Here is a 13,236-nt window from a genome sequence, read left to right on the forward strand (position 1 = left end):
AGACTGCAGGAGTTACCCTCCACCCAGGTTCATGCTACTATTCTGGTAGTAATAACCTCTAACTAAAATGGCACATTTCATAGCAAGCAGTTGACTCCAGTCATCCACAAATGCCCGGCTATTTGTTTTCTTCTTTTTTTTTTGGACTTGGCAGGTTCCTTTTGCTGCTTTGGGTTCCATCTTAATCAGAACCATGGCAGAGATCTGCCCCTCAAAACACTTATCACATTCTCTATATTGACGACATGCAACCACCTCAAAAACAACTCATTCGTGCAACTAGTACAGCAGATCCAAAGGGCAGAAGAAAAGTGGGACCCTCCCTTGTTTTCCCCAAGGAGAAAATTACTTGCCGGCAACCCTCCCCAAGAGCTATTAATTTGGTCAGGATTTGGAACCACGCTTTTAGATATGTAGGTCCTAATTTGTGTGTGTATATTATTTTGTATTTGTTATATGTCTGCAGTGATTTTTGTTCTTATTGTGACCTGCCCTGAGCATTTTTGAAAGGATGAGATAAAACACTAATTACAAGAAATGAATTCACAACTGGGGTTGACAAGTGGCTCCAGATTCACCCAACAGTGTTGAGCCAGTCCAGAGCTTACCCCATTGTAGAGTTACCTTTCTTAGGGACAGCAATAGGGAAATGAGAACTACAAGTCCCTGTATGCAATGGGGTCTGGACTGGCTCAACACTGCTGGCTGAATCTGGAGCCCATTGGCAATCCTATTCACAGCTACCCAGGGATTCTCCCTCCCCCCTGTTTTATATCACCTCCCCAATTACTTTAGTCTGGTCATTGCAATGATGGTCTTGGGCTGGGGGCCAGGCACTAGGGCTCCTCCTGGGGCTCTGAAGCAGGCCACTACCTATCATTACACAATGATTCTCTCACCTCCACAGGGGCTGTGAGTGCTGCTCTGCAGCATCCCCAGCCCTGGCTGCCCCTTTCTTGATCACTTATACCCTCCCTTACCATAGCTGACAGACATAGCCACAGAACATAAAAACACACATACATTTATAAATTGTGCTATAATGTTGTGTTTGACTTCTGTGAAAAACCTAATAAATATATTGATAAAAAAGAAAGAAACACGCATACATAGATAGTGCAACACTTTCATAGGCAATGTGCAATTTTTCTTTACAAAACCAGCAATTATTTTATATCAGGACATCCATCTAGTACATTGTGTGTGGTTTTTTTTTAAATTATACAATTCCTTTTTCCAAAGAAAAAAAAAATCTTTCACCTGTGCAAACAGCTGGTAATTCTAGTTATATATACACAAAAGAATATAAATTGCAAAAAAGTTTTACAAAAAAAAAAAAAAAGCTATGTTTATGCATACTGGTAGCAAGCCATATACACAAAATGTAACTGATTTTAAACCCACCTTCTTCCCTCTCTCCCTCCCTCTTGCTTTCTCTGGCCAAGCAGGAATAATGCATCGGTGAGTGTTCCTAAGGCTACTGGTGGGTGGACAGCCCAAGATAAGCACATGCCAGCCCCTTCTAGCTCTCACTTAGGTAATGACTGAACGCTTACACACACTGGAATGGCAGCCCCCGCAAGACAGCAGAGACCTGGCTGCTATTAGTCACATCCACAGCCCACTCAGAGTGACGGAAGTGACAACAACACAAGGCCCTTCAAAATCCAGGCTGGATTCCTGCTCGTGTTTTAACACAGGAAAATCCATGAAGCACTTGTAGCAAGTTGTCCCAAGAGCCTGCTGGGGGGTCATCTAGACTCGAGGTGACCCTCCTTGCTTGTTTCTGTACCCTAATCCCAAATGCTACAAGGTCCCTAGGAAGCAGGAAGGGGTTTAGGCATTTTCGCTAACTTGCTTTCATAGTTTATTTATATTTGTACTAGGGGGCTGCGCCCCTGCCTGCCTCACTTGTCAACCCTGCCAGTGGGTGTGTGGGTATGGTTGGGGGCCATCTTTCTCCCTCCATTTTGTCCTGCGCCCCTCACCCTTGGGTGTGTGTGTGTGTTGGCAAGGGGTGGGGGGGGGGGGAGGGGGGTAGGTGGGTGTGCGCAGACTCTTTCTGCCTTGCATGCTGCATTTGGTCTCCCAGTTGCACTCTCCACTTTGTAGCCCTATCCTCTTCCCCCCTCTGTGCGCTTGTGTGTGTGTGTGTGGGGGGGGGGGGGTGTGGGGGGGGTGTGGGGGGGTGTTAGGGGAGTGCATGTGTGCGCACATATGGACAGAGGGCAATCTTTGCCCCTCTTCTCATGTGTGTGAGGGCAGCAAATGTTGACGCAGGTAGGTGTATGTGTGGGAAGGCTGGGTGTGTGGTGGTGCAGATGGTATAAGTAAGCATATGGTGGAGATATGGAGTGTGAAGGCTGTGTGTAAGTCCTCACTTTTTAGCCCTCCCTTCTCCTCCCGTTGTGTGTGTGTGTGGTATATGTGTGTGGTATATGTGTGTGGTGAGTGGATGGGTGATAGGAACGTAGGGATTAGTGGTAGAAGTTGACTATGTTGGGAGGTGGATGAGAGTGGTGTGGGCAACCGGGTGTGAAGTTCACAGCACTCTTTCGCCCTTGCACCCCTTCCCTCTGTGTGTGCATGTGTGTGTGGGGGAGGGGTTTGCATTTTGTTCTTTTCATGTTGATCTCTCTATAGCCCTCTCTCCACCCCCACGTATGTGTGTTTTGTAAGCATGTTCTTTCCCCTTGCACTCTCCCCTCTGTACCTCTCTCCTCACTGCCAGCGGGTGTGTGTGTGTGAGTATGTAGGGCTGTGCTAGTGTCGAGGAAGGAAGGTATATGTGCACTTTGTACCCCCTCATCTCATTCCTGTGTAGGAGTGGAGATAGGGATGTCTGTGCATACTTATTACCACCCTTCTCCACACTCCCCTTTGCACCCCTACTTTTCTCACTCATTCTATCCCTCCCCTCCCAACGCTCTGTTCGCCTCTCTCACTCCCCCTTACTCTCACTACCACTCTTTTCCCTCACCCCTCCTACCTCAGGCTGTTTCCTGCGGGTGGTGTCTAGGAAATCCCACCAGCATTTTTGCGGCAATGTCGCAGTGCTGATTCTGCTCCTGCTGCGGCCAGTGCCCCAGCTCCGGGGAAGCGTCGCAATGCTGCACCTAACGCAGATGTGCTGCGATGCACACTCGGAGCCCTAACATTTTTATAATATTGAGAGACAAATATGTGTGTTTCTCCCCTCCCATGTTTCCATGACATTAATAAGGTTGTAAATGGCCGCAGTTAAAAGGTGGGAGGGAGGTTCAGTTATTTCTCCTTGTTACAGACCTCCCTGTAAAGGGAGAGGGCGGTAGGGGAGCTGATCCGTTTGCAGTTCCGGGTTGGGTGAATGTTGGAGACCCCTGCTGTAATCATGCCTCTCTTCCCCTCTTTTACAGCACATCTGGATCAAGTATCGATACATGTGGTGCGCCAACATGGAGCTGCAGAGAGAGCTACGCCATCCAGTTCTGGTTGGTGATGCTTTTATTTTCCAGGGGCTGTGGGGAGTTGTGCGTCAGAGGCTGGGAATACGCACCTATCGCCATGGGGTAGAGTCCAAGTTCCATCAAGATATCATCCTGCAAGTCGCTGCTGTTCCTGAAGCGGTAGAGAGAAAGGAAACAAACTCTAGCTCAAACCATCTGGAATGGAGCTTTTTAAATTTTATTTTCACCTGGTTCCTTTTGCTCCTTTAGACTTTCAGCTCAGTTGAAAGCAGACTCAGCTGGGCTACGGTACCCCTAGTCTTCCCCCTCAGCATCTAGTTTTATATCCCCACTCCCACCCCCATCCCAGCTCAGCCCAGACATCATACTGATGGCCGTCAGCCAGGGCCTGCAGCTTCTGGCTCTTTCTAGAAACTTACACGCATGTAGGGTTGCCAACTTTCAACCACCAAAGGTCTGAATATACAGAGATACCCTTTAAAATCATCAGTGATGCAACGCTTCAGCATTAGAAAATCACAGAAACAGACTACAACAGCCGATAAGGGCCCATCGTGTCTGCCCCATTTGCTTCCCGCTACAGTGCCATAGGCCCCAGCTGATCTTGGACTCTCCCCTCCCTTCTTTGCAATTAACAATCCTCTGTACTTGACTTTTCCTGTACTTTCTTGAACTGTTTCTGTTTTTGCCTCAATCGTGTCCCCTGGCCGCTCATTCCATGCATCCATCCACCCATTCTGGGAAGAAATGTAGAAATTACTTACCTGATAATTTCATTTTCCTTAGTGTAGACAGATGGACTCAGGACCAGTGGGTTATGTGCTCTTCTGCTAGCAGGCGGGAGACAGTCAGATTTCAAACCTGACGTCACCCTAGATATACCTCTGCAGTGACCTCTGCTCTTCAGTATTCTCTTTGAAAAGCCATTGTGGATATGTATTTACTTAAATAACTTGATTAAAACTGATTCAAATGATTTCAAAAAATTGGTGACCGCCAGTGCACTCAACCAATTAACGCCAACACCGGACAAACTGCAGGTGTCTTGAACTAGGGGTAGGCAACAGCTTACCCGTATTTGCTTAATCTCGAGGCTCGCTTCCCGAGGTTCTCCTTCTCTGGGGCAGTCATGGGCAGGATGCTGAGTCCATTTGTCTACACTAAGGAAAATGAAATTATCAGGTAAGTAATTTCTACATTTCCTAGTGTGTAGCCAGATGGACTCAGGACCAGTGGGATGTACAAAAGCTACTCTCAGACAGGGTGGGAGGCTGCACGTGGCCCACTTAGTACTGCCCTTGCGAAGGCTGCGTCTTCTCGGGCTTGAACATCCAGGCAGTAGAACCTGGAGAAGGTGTGTAGGGAGGACCACGTTACCGCCCGACAGATCTCGATGGGCGAAAGCAGCTTGGTTTCTGCCCAAGATACTGCCTGTGCCCTAGTAGAATGAGCCTTAACCTGTAAGGGTAAGGGCTTTCCTGCCTCTATGTAGGCTGCCTTGATTACTCCTTGATCCAGCGAGCTATGGTTGCCCGTGATGCCACTTCTGCTTGATTCTTCCCGCTGTGGAGAATGAACAAGTGATCCTTTTGCGCACCGGTTCCGATTTTTCCAGGTATCGCACCAGGAATCTGCCGATATTTAGAAGGCGAAGAAGGCGTGTGTCTTCCGAGTCCTTATGTTCATCCGGAAATGGTAGGGAGATGGCTTGGTTCAAATGAAACTCGGAAACCACTTTCGGTAGGAAGGAGGGGACGGTGCACAGCTGTATAGTTCCAGGAGTGAACCTAAGGAACGTTTCCCGACAGGATAGAGCCTGTAGTTCGGAGATGCAACAAGCTGAACATATTGCCACCAGGAATGCCGCTTCAATGTTAAGAGGCGTAGTGACAGACCGCGTGTTGGTCTGAAGGAAGCCCCAGCTAGGAAGTCTAATACTAGATTGAGATTCCATAGAGGCACTGGCCACTTTAGGGGTGGTCAGAGTTGTTTAACCCCTTACAGAAAGCGGGACAACTCCGGATGGGTTGATAGCCAGATACCGTCCACTTCTGCTCTGAAGCAGGCCAGTGCGGCTACTTGACAACCCCTTCTTCATACCATCCTGTAGGAACTTCAGAATCATGGGAATCTTGGCTGTCCACAGGAGAATCCCGCGGTCCTCACACCAGGCTTCGAATGCTTTCCCGATCCGTATGTATGATAGAGAACTTGCGTGCTCGGAGCAGGGTGTCAATCACAGCCTTTGAGTAACCGCGCGTCTTCAGGAGAGTCCTTCTCAAGGGCCAGACCATAAGAGAGATTCAAGACGGATCTTCGTGGAGAATCGGGCCCTGCTGGAGAAGGTCCCTGTGTGGAGGTAGGCACTGAGGTCTACCCGCAAGGAGTCTTTGCTTGTCTGCATACCATGGTTGTCTTGGCCAATCTGGGGCCACTAGTAGAACTAGTCCCCTGTGATGTTCTATCTTGCGGATAACTCTGCCCAGTAGTGGCCATGGGGGGGCAAGGCGTACAGTTAGTCTTCCTCTGGCCAAGTCTGGACGAGAGCGTCGATTCCTTGGGATTGTGGCTCTCGTCTGCGGCTGAAGAACCTAGGGACTTGGGCACTGAGACGGGTGGCCAGTAGGTCCATGGCTGGGAGGCCGCAGCAATTTACTATCAGTTGGAAGGCTGTGGTCGACAGCATCCATTCCCGTGGGTCCAGGCTCTCTCTGCTGAGGAAGTCTGCTGAGACGTTGTCTTTTCCTGCGATGTGGGAGGCTGAGATCCCTTGTAGTTTTATCTCCACCCATGCCATGAGAGGGTCTATCTCTAGAGACACCTGCTGGCTCTTGGTTCCTCCCTGTCGGCTGATGTAAGCAACCTTTGTTGCGTTGTCCAACATTACTCAAATTGCTTTGCCTCGGAGTCTGTGGCTGCATTGCAGGCCTGCTAGTCTGACTGCTCGAGCTTCCAGGCGGTTTATGTTCCATGCTGCCTCTTCCTTGTTCCATTGTCCCTGGGCCGTCAGTTACTGACAGTGGGCTCCCCACCCTCGCAGGTTCGCATCCATGGTGAGCAAGATCCAGTTCAGTGGGGACAGGCTTACTCCTCTGCTTAGGTGGTCTTCCTGTAGCCACCACTGGAGCTGAGAATGTACCTCTGCTGGTAGTTGGAGGCGAATTGAGTAGTCCTGGGATAGTGGGTTCCATCATGACAATAAGGAGCGCTGAAGCGGTCGCATATGAGCCCTTGCCCAAGGGATGACTTCCAGGGTTGATGCCATGAGACCGAGGACTTGAAGACAGTCCTATCCCTTGGGGAGTGCATTGGTCATCAATTGTCGTAATTGTTCCATCAGTTTCCTTCTCCTCGGGGAAGGGAGGAAGACATTTTTCTGTTTGGTATTGAAACGGACCCCCAGGTACTCTAGCAATTGAGAGGGCTGCAGGCTGCTCTTACCTGTGTTCACGACCCAACTGAGCTCCTGCAGTAGGCTCTTGACTCTGCTGGTCACCTGCTGACTCTCTTCCGAAGACTTTGCCATGATTAGCCAATCATCCAGGTAAGGGTATACCAAGATCCCTTCCTTTCTCAGTGTTGCCACCACGACCACTATGATTTTGGTGAAGGTTCTGGGGGTGGTTGCTAGGCTGAAGAGTAGTGCTCGGAATTGGTAATGGTGACCCAGTATCGCAAAGCACAGGAAGCGCTGGTGATCCTGGTGGACTGTAATGTGTAGGCAAGCTTCGGAAAGGTCCAGGGAGGTTAGAAACTCTCCCGGTTGTACTGCCATTATTACGGAGTGAAGAGTTTCCATGCGGAAGTGTAGAATCCGCAGATGACGGTTGACATTCTTGAGATCCAAGATGGGCTGGAAAGATCCTTCCTTCTTGGCAACGATAAAATAGATGGAATAGCTCCCCGTATTTTGTTGGGGCATGGGGACCGGAGTTATTGGCTTCAGACTGAGTAGTCTTGCTAGAGTGTTTCTACTGCCAGTCTCTTGGAATGGGAGTGGCAGGTTGACATCATAAATTTGTCTTGAGGGATGCTGCGGAACTCCAGAGTAACCTTCTCGAATGATGTTTAGAACCCATTTGTCCGACGTTATCTCGACCCATCTTTGGTAGAAGAGGGCAAGTCGACCCCCTATATCCTCTTCCTGTGGATGGGTTGGCCCATTCTCATTGTGGAGCATGGCTGGAGCCTGCCCCCGGGCCTGCTCCCCTCTTGGTCTGTCTGTTCCGAAAGGGCAAGGACCTTCCAGAGGGATGAGGTGCCTGGTGCAAGTTCCTATAGAGTCTAAAGCACTGCAATCCTCTGCCCTTGGTTCTTCTGGGGGAGGGACGCAGAGATCTTTTACTCCTATCTTCCAGTAGCCGAGGCACTGGGGATTCGCCCCATTTGCTGGCTAACTTCTCCAATTTGCTTCAGAACAAGAGGGATCCTTTAAAAGGCATTCTTGTGAGATTCGCTTTAGATGTCGCGTGCGCAGACCAATTCCGTAGCCATAGTTGTCTTCTGGCTGCCACAACCGAGGCAACGCCCCTGGCTGAGGTGCGCACCAGGTCTGAACTTGCGTCCGTGAGGAAGGCTGTTGCAGGTTCCATCGTCTCACCGGTATATGTTCCGGAGTTATTTGCTTCTCTCGAGAGGAGCAAGTAGGAATGTGCCACCAGTGAGCAGCAGGAAGCAATCTGCAGTGTCATTGCTGTTGCATCGAAGGCCTGCTTAAGAATGGATTCCAAATGTCTGTCCTGAGTGTCATTCAATGCAGTCCCTCCTTCAAAGGGAATCGTTGTTCGCTTTGAGATGGCACAGACCATACTTCCACTTTCGGGAATTGCAGGCGTTCCTTGGTCACTGGTTCTAGAGGGTATAGGGCTTCCAAGGCCCGACCTCCTTTGAAGCTGGCCTCCAGGGCATCCCATTCCAGGTCAATCAGTTCCTGGATGGCTTCTATCATTGGAAAGTAGCATGAGGCTTTACGAAGGGACACCAAGATGGGGTTCTTCTTTGGTTTCACCATACGGTTCGTGCCAGGAATACCCAGCGTCTTCAGAGTCTTGGAAACAAGGGCTGGTAATTTGTCCTTGTGGAAGAAGCGAAGCATGGTTCGGTATGGTTCCATACCTGGAGGGATTTTTCCTTCTTCCAGGGAGTCACTCATCATCTGAGGTGTCTGAGTCCCTGTAAGGGAAGTTCTTGGTTAGGCGAGGCATGTCTGGGCTGGGAGGATCTTGTGCTTCCGGCAGGGGTTGAGCCTGGGGGCGCAGCTGGGGCTGATTGCACCTGAACGAAGGCTTGCAACCCTTGGAAAAATTGCAACCAGGAGATGGTCCCTAGGTCCATGTTAACCCCAGGGGGAGTTGGAATAGGGGCTCCCAAGGTGCCCTGTGGGGAAGCCATCTCGAAGATGCATAGGTATGGGGAGCTATCGTCAGTAATTCCGAAACCATCTCCCGACAGTAAGGGGCCAGGCTTTGGTTCCCCCTGGGCTTCTTCGCAATGTTGACACAGGCAGGGCTCCAATTCAGGCTGCGCGTCTCTTATGTAGCAGGCTGTGCAAAGAGAGTGCCTTCTGGCCTTCTTCGGTGCTGGTGCCATTGTCCCTATGTGTTTGCGCATGTGCAGTTGTAAACGCGGCTGTGCGTGTAGATACATGCCCAGGTACGCTCAGTTGTGCGCGTGGGGTGCGCTCAGTTGTGCGCGCGGGGTGCACATGTCTCAATTGTGCTCATCGGCTGTCCGGCCTGCCCTGCGCATACCGCTGGTTGAGAAGGGAAGATGGCGCAGACTATCCCCGCGCGTAAGATGGCGTTCCCCCCTCCCCCCCGAGGGTCTCCACGTTTGTGGACCCTTGCACCGGATCAGGGCCTAGCCCAACCAAAGCTGTTCAACCCGATCAGTGCTCCCTTGTAACCTCGCTGGGGACGGATTCGGAATGGCAATCCGAGCTCTGGAGACCAGAGACCTGAATTTAAAGATTTTTTTTTTTGCCTGGTTTCAGCGCTTACCGATCATGTGTCAGACGGTCTCCAGCTGCGGGGGGAGAGGGAATTACCTTCACCGCCACGCTCGTTCCTGCACCCGCTGCCTTTCAGCCACACTGGGGGGCTAAGTCCACGCCAGGAACCGGCTACTGGACCAAGCATACCTCTGAGGGATATCGGAAATCAACCTCAGGAATTCTCGACTGGGGGGAGGGACCCTTAGGTATCACCGCAGGAGAACGGGGCTTGATCTTCTTTAAGGTAAATTTTGTTTCTTCTTTGCTGTATTTGTTACACCATTCTAGTGTGTGGGATAGTGTCCGCATCTGCTAGGAGATAGAGAGATACTGAAGAGCTGAGGTTTCTGCAGGGGTGTATCTAGAGTGACGTCAGCTTTGAAATCTGACTCCGTCTCCCATCTGCTAGCAGAAGAGCACATAACCCACTGGTCCTGAGTCCATCTGGCTACACCTAGGAAACAGGACATTTTGAATATTTTAGCCCTCCCTCTTTTTTCAGTACAGTATCTCAAAAATCTGTACAGCCTGGAAAAATCAGGACAGTTGGAAATCCTATGCCTGCCTGCCCCCTAAGCCTGGTCACTAGCTGTCAGTAATAAATGATGGACAAGACTCCCTGCCTTCCTCCATACCTTGGGGCATTCTCAGTCCCCATCAGCCATGGGAAACAGAAGTCTGGACTGGGATTGAACCAGAATCCTTCTGCCTGGCAGCTTGCAGCATTTCCTGTTAAGCCCACAGCCATACTCTTCATGTGAGCTGAGGGAAGAAAACAAACTTATCTAATATAAAGGAAGGAAGCAACCAGAAGTGGGAATGGCTTACTGCATGGGGTCCATGGTAATGTCATTTTGTAAGGGCAGGAGATCATGCAGTTCCTTCTCTATCTCCTGCACGGTCAGGCTTCTGGGGTCTCCAGGGGGCCAAGGACAGGGGAGGAAATCCCTGGTAAAAGAGAATTGCAAAAAGCAGGTGTTATATAGACATGAATATCTAGGGGTAGGAGGTCCCAGAGACTTCCCAAATACAGGGTATCAGTTCCACTTTTCTTAGAACAAAGATTGGATCTACAAAAGACAGCAAACCAGGTGTGGCCCAGCCTGACTGCATTTCATGGAACTAGCTGGTAACCCTAGATATAGTGAGTGGTTAAAAAAAACATTTGCTGTGTGTGTGTAGGCTGAGTACCTGAAGAAAGAATATATAACCAGCTCCAGAAACTTGTGAAAGTAATGTCCAAAGAAATATAAAAGAACTTCAAAAAAACAAAAGAACTTGGTGACAGTACTACCACTAGCTAAGGAGAAATTACTACTTACCTGATAATTTCCTTTTCTCTAAGGAGGACAGGCCAATCCACATCAGTGGGTTATGCACTCCTACCAGCAGATGGAGATGGAGTAAAACTGACTCAAAGATGTCACAGACATATAGCTCTGCCCTGACATCAGCCTGCCAGTATCTCTAGAAAAGCTAAACTGTGGAAAAACTGATTATACTGGAACATGACTATTAACTGTTAACCACTCATGCACTCAACCAACCAGGAAACAATGAGCACGGCAAAAAAGCTCTTTCACTTACCAGTCCTTCAATTGAATCAAAGAAATAACACACTGTATTGTCCGCATATAAAGGACAAACTAAAAGCAAGTAGGCAGCCTTGGGTGGACTCCGCCCGAAAAGGGTGGGAGGCTGCCTGCAGTCCCACTAACACCGCTTGCACAAAAACCGCAACCTCCTGAGCCTTAATGTCCAAATGGCAATGCCTGGGGAAGGTATAGATCACCATGTCACTGCTCAGAAAATCTCAGCAGGAGACAACCACCGAATCTCCGCCCTCGAGACTGCTTGAGTTCTAGTCAAAAGAGCCTTGACCTGTCTAGGTAATGGTCATCTCTGCATCAACACAGTCAGCCATGACGACTTCCTTCACCCCAATGGGCTATTGTTGCCCGTGTCGCTGGATCCCCTCATTTACTTCCACCATGGAGCACAGACAGATGATCAGTCTTCCTTAAGGAGTGAGTAACCTTCAAGTATCACACCAGATGCTGCTTCGCATCCAAGGCATGCAACAAACAATAATCTCGCTCATCTCTATCCCTGTCCAGAATTGGCAGAGAAATAGACTGATTCAAATGAAATTCTAAAATCACTTTTGGTAACAAGGAAGGTACAGTCCTAAGCTGTACTGCCCCCAGAGTCATTCGCAGAAAAGGCTCATTGCAAGAAAGCCTGTAGCTCAGAAATTCACCTTGCTGAACAGATCGCCACCAGATAAAACATTTTCAAGGTAAGCAGCTGCAAGGAGAGAGCACGCAGCGGCCGAAATGTAGGACCTGCTAACAAACACAATACAAGATTAAGTCCTAAAGAAGCACCGGTAAACACAAGGGAGGACGAAGATTCTTCACTCCCTTCAAGAACCGGGACACATCCAGATGGGAAGACAAGGGTCTACCATTGACTCTCCCCCTCTAGCAAGCGGGAGCTGCTACCTGCACCTTCAGAGTGTTTAAGGCCAAGCCTTTAATCAAACCTTCCTGAAAAAATTCCAATATAGGTGGAATTTCAACTTTAATAAGGTGAGCAACTTGCTTGCCACACCAGCTCTCAAGCACTCTCCAAACCCTAATATAAGCTAGAGAGGTAGAAAACTTCCTGGCCCGAAGCAAAGTGGAAATCACTGCCGAGGAATAACCACATTTCAACAATCTGGGGGCCAAACTGTAAGACAAAATCACCTGATGCAAGAGATCCTTCCTGAATGGAAATCCAAGAGGTCTGTCCACCAGTTGCCACCGAAGATTAGAATACTATGACCTCTGTGGCCAATCTGGAGCCACCAGAAATATGGTCTCAGTCTGACCCGCAATCTTCTGAATCACCCTGCCAATCATCAGCCAAGGTGGATGTTGTGGGTTTGACATGTTTGTGGACCCTTGGTTGCTGTATTGATGACTCCTCTCATGGGGAGGAGCCCTGAGGGGGAAACACAGCAATAGGCTGCCTCTACAGTAAATGACCACAGAGAGAATGGAAGCTTTATTATACAGCAGTAGGCAACGCCCAAGGAGCGGGTTGCGTTCCTCAGCCAGTGGAGCAGGTCTCAGATGAATAAAGTTCAGTCCAGGCACTGTGTTGTATCAAGTGCAGAGAAGGTCTCCCCAGAAGCTGAGAAGTGAAGGGTCTGGTAGTGGTCCGCAGAGCAGGGTAGGCCGAGAACCCAGTCACAGTTGACGTAGTCAGTGATGGTAGATCTGGTAGTGGTCCACGGAGCGGAGTACGCCGAGAATCTATTCTGTGGTGAGACAAGGCAGAGAGACTGAAGAGAGAAAGTACTCACGAAGGCTGGTAGCGTAGGAGAGGTGGCCTCCGCAGCGCCGCCGCCGAGGTAGAGATGATGCAAGGCCCGGAGCGCTGGAGCCAAGATGTCCTCTGTAGAAGCAGGTTTAACCCAGGAATAAAACAGGTGAGAGCAAGGCCCCCGGGGAGCGGGTACCTAGGGTCCTGATGGAGCTGGGAAACCTGGAGAGTAGACAGGAGTGAAGCAAGACCCCCGAGGAGCGGGTGCCTTGAGCGTCCTTGCTGGAACAGCATAACCCCGGAGGGTAAGTAGGAGCGAATAAGGCCCCCAAGGAGTGGATACCTAGAACGCCCTGGTGTAGCCAGCGTAACCCCGGAGGGTTTGTAGGAGCGAGAACTCAGAGCAGGACGCCTCTGAAGGAAGTCAAAATTAGCTGGAGTGGAATCCTTGCTAACTCGTAGCTGGATTGGAGATTGGAGGCTAAG

The 13,236-nt window shown here is 49.8% G+C and overlaps 1 protein-coding gene across 2 annotated transcripts in view; it reads right to left on the bottom strand.

Moving 5' to 3' along the window:
* Positions 1-1,112: 1,112 nt before the first annotated feature.
* The window catches only part of STAT6 (signal transducer and activator of transcription 6), a 209,356-nt gene continuing 197,232 nt past the window's right edge, over positions 1,113-13,236 (bottom strand). For both annotated transcript variants that reach the window (XM_029594879.1, XM_029594880.1), the window contains 2 exons: positions 10,267-10,386; positions 1,113-3,597 (listed from right to left, as the gene is read on the bottom strand). In XM_029594879.1, coding sequence (XP_029450739.1) covers positions 3,453-3,597; positions 10,267-10,386 — 265 coding nt within the window. In that variant the 3' untranslated portion in view covers positions 1,113-3,452. The remainder of the gene's footprint in view (positions 3,598-10,266; positions 10,387-13,236) is intronic.

The sequence above is a fragment of the Rhinatrema bivittatum genome, chromosome 3 (genome assembly GCF_901001135.1).
Source record: "Rhinatrema bivittatum chromosome 3, aRhiBiv1.1, whole genome shotgun sequence".
Taxonomy (NCBI): domain Eukaryota; kingdom Metazoa; phylum Chordata; class Amphibia; order Gymnophiona; family Rhinatrematidae; genus Rhinatrema; species Rhinatrema bivittatum.